At 39.8% G+C, this 3,651-nt stretch overlaps 1 protein-coding gene across 1 annotated transcript; it reads left to right on the forward strand.

The window, feature by feature from the left end:
- The first annotated feature begins 347 nt into the window (after window positions 1-347).
- On the forward strand, window positions 348-1,339 carry LOC121007733 (hemoglobin subunit alpha-5-like). Its single transcript, XM_040439892.1, has 3 exons — window positions 348-442; window positions 624-828; window positions 1,211-1,339. Exons 1-3 carry the CDS (start codon window positions 348-350, stop codon window positions 1,337-1,339), a joined length of 429 nt encoding a protein of 142 aa, XP_040295826.1.
- The last annotated feature ends 2,312 nt before the right edge of the window (window positions 1,340-3,651 follow it).

A 3,651-nucleotide genomic window follows, 5' to 3' on the forward strand; every position in this document is an offset into this window, starting at 1 on the left:
TTTAGGACTGTTAATTAAATGTAATTTAGGATTTTTATATCATGTGTCAAAATAAGCAAACATATAGTATACTGCTATCAGACTACGTCACCCTATGCTACGTGCTGTATTGTGCATACTGTGGTTAGTGTATGGAGAGATAAGAGATATACCACCAGGCAGTATGGATCCCTGACGTATTCTTTTTTTTTTTTTTCATTTTAGAGATAAGAGTAAGGGTGTAAAACAAAGGTAGCCAATGGTAGTGTGTTTCCTTATTGTTGTCCAAGTCTAAGTCCCTTTAAAAATGCATGACAAAAGTTTGCATCAGGGACTGTCCACTTCATCTGCACTGACCTGAACCAACCATGACTTTCTCTGAAGCTGAGAAGGCAGCCATCACCTCCATCTGGGCCAAGGTTGCTGGCCATGCTGATGACATTGGAGCAGAGGCTCTGGAAAGGTAACACCAACCTCATACATATAATTAACATAACACAGTATAGCACCTCCACATTAACTCAAAAAACACTTTACACATTTTTACTGTTATCAAACTGTATCCAACTGCATTTGTTATTATATTGACCACCATATTTTCTTGTGGTCTTATGTACTGATAAATACATTTGCTTTTCCTGTAGGCTCTTCCTGAGCTTCCCTCAGACCAAAACCTACTTCAGCCACTTCGACCTGAGCTCTAACTCCAAGGATCTCCATAACCATGGAGGAAAAGTTCTGAAGGCCATTGGTAATGCTGCCCAGCACCTGGATGATATTGACCATGCTCTGTCTACCCTCAGTGATCTGCATGCCCAGAAGCTCAGGGTTGACCCTGGCAACTTCAGGGTAAGTGATTAATTCAATGTGGTGCAGTTGTCCAAAGCAACCAATTAGGTTTCTGCTGTCTTTTTGCAGATCTAAAATCTACTTGGTTGCTATGAACAACTACAGTAGTTTCCATCATAACAGTCCTGATAAATTCCTAAGGAAAAACAATATATAATTGATTAATAAAATCAATGAAAGATGTGAGGTTTGAGGTGAACATTATTAGTGCTAAACATTTATAAAAAGCTTTTTGTATAAATGACTGAAGAATGTAATTGCATTACCGTAGTTATTTAAAGTTATTATAATGGTTCTCCAGTTTACTATTATTTTGCAAGTAATGTATTTAATATGTATTTGATGTTATATTGATCCTAATGACAACTTGTTTCTCTTGTAGCTGCTGTCCCATGCCATCCAGGTGACTCTGGCTGCCCACTTGCCTGGTGAATTCAATGCTGTTGCTCAGGCTGCTTGGGACAAATTCCTGTCTGCTGTGTCCTCTGTCCTGGTGTCCAAGTACAGATAAACTAGGCCTCCGTGTAATAACTGATTGTTAACATGTCTTAACCAGTTTAATAAAATTTATTAAATCATTCATGACTGTCTCTGTATTGTCTGTGGTCACTATGGGGGTCATTTATTAAACAGGATTACTCCAAAATTAGGCGTATTTCTGGTGCAGATTGTGCCACAATCTGCAACTTTTCCCCGCTCATGCCAGGTCTAAAATAGGGGGCGCTGCGTAGGCAGTGAAGGGGACGGCCCGGCAGGCCCAGCTCATTCGTCATTTTCTGCTCCTGTTTTAGGAGTAGAAAATAGTCTAAATGGGGAAACTGGCTTACATTTAGACTAGCGCTTGAATGCGCCGAAGTTAAGTAGAGGCCTCTTCATAACTTCGGCGGATCCACCACCAGATAAAGGGGTTATTAAGACCCGCGTTTTAGGCCAGTCTTTTTAAATGACCCCCTATTTAAGTCACAACTAAGAATGATTATATTCATATCTGACACTTGCCAACTCTTTAGTTTTTACTGAAGAGCTGACAAGTCTCAGGGGTGCTGCATCCTAACTAAATACTCCCCTCCCCTCATTCCTGCAGTCCTCTTCACACAGTTCCAGGAATGAGGAGAAGTGAGCATCTGCAGTGTAAGGCCTCTTTCATACGTCAGTGGTTCACATACATACATGTGCTGTCGTCTGTGGTCTCCACAGGCCACTCGCGCATCCATTGATTTTAGTGTGTGTATTCACATATCAGTGGTTTACCACAGATCAAGGGTCCGTAGTGACACTGCAATAACATGCCATATTTTGGCCTGTGATTATGGATCACTCGCACACATTATAGTCTATGGATCTATGAAAACCCCGGACTTAACATGGATGCCATCCATGTTTGTTCTGTGGTCTTCACGGTTCTTTGCTCTGCAAATCATCTCTTTTGTCCTAGCAGACATTGCCACAGCCCATTAGTATTATTATCATTATCTGATGAGCTTTCTGACATTGGTTTTGGCTTTGCCTCCTACGCCACCAACTGTTTGGCATGGCCTGTGTGTGCAGCCAGGATGTTTACAAAAATGTATGTAGATTTGCTAATCAGCCTGAATTCACACATTACCGCGTCCGCATCCCTGCTGCTACTCCTCAGGATCATGTAATGGAGTGAAAGAACAGGATTTTACCATCCTCCTCTACCAACTTCTCAATCAATCACCGCTACTAATACTTTGGAATGGCTCTCTTTATCGAAATTTCACAGATAGAACTCAGAAGATAAATAGCATCCAATAGTGAAGCATCCAGAGTTGCAAACCACAAGATTTTATTCTGCGTACAAGATCCATATTCATAAAAAACATATATTAAAATCACAGCCTTCTCAGGCACACGCGGCCCGGGTTTCATACCTCCATATATTTCTTTCCAGGGATCACGGTTTATATATCCTCCCCCTTCCATTATAACCACAATAAGTAAAACTTATTTCACAATTAAAAACATTCCAACCTTCAATACACATAATCTTTCTTATATTTTCATAATATCTTCCCAAAACAGGTTTGCACTAATTAAAATAATAAAAATTGCCGCCTTTGGATATTTAAATGTCCCATGACCAAATTGACCAATAGGAGGTGGGATTCTCTTTCTCATCCTACATCATTCATCATACTTAGGACACTTAAACAGTTCTTATGTATTAAGATTGTCTTGTGTTAAATTACACCAAACAAGGTTTCAGATCACACACTATGTTCAAGCCTTTTGGTTGAAGTTAATCTAAATAATATATGCACTCAGCCTCCCTTTGATTTATGTGTTTTACCATTGAGCTGAGAGAAAGCCGCGGTGTTTTACCATTGAGCTGATTGGTGGGGGTCCCTGGTGTCGGACCCCTACCAATCAGATTCTTATGACCTATTCAGAGGATGGGTCATGAGTATAAAAGTCACAGAAAGCCCCTTTAGCTTTGTGTTGGGTCCCTAGAACCATTGAGATAACTGTCTATTTCTTAATCTTTTTTTGGTAACAGTTTCTGCAACAGGTTCGCTTTTCTTCCCCTCCTTTTGCACTCATACAGCTGTGTACCACCTTTTCCTTAATAGAAAATAAAATTGGTTATAACAGGTAACAAGGGAGCGATAAACAGATAATTCCTTTTTTTAATTATATATTTGATCTGCCCATGATTAGAGCTGTACTGACGCATGTTGAAAACCACTTTTCATTACATCTTCAAAAATCTCTCACTCAATATCGCACTCTGTATACAATAGTCCTCTACCTTTGTACAATTTCTATATAGCCTCTGATACTGCCCTTTTGGTATGTTCT

Source organism: Bufo bufo, chromosome 7 (genome assembly GCF_905171765.1).
Source record: "Bufo bufo chromosome 7, aBufBuf1.1, whole genome shotgun sequence".
Classification (NCBI taxonomy): Eukaryota; Metazoa; Chordata; class Amphibia; order Anura; family Bufonidae; genus Bufo; species Bufo bufo.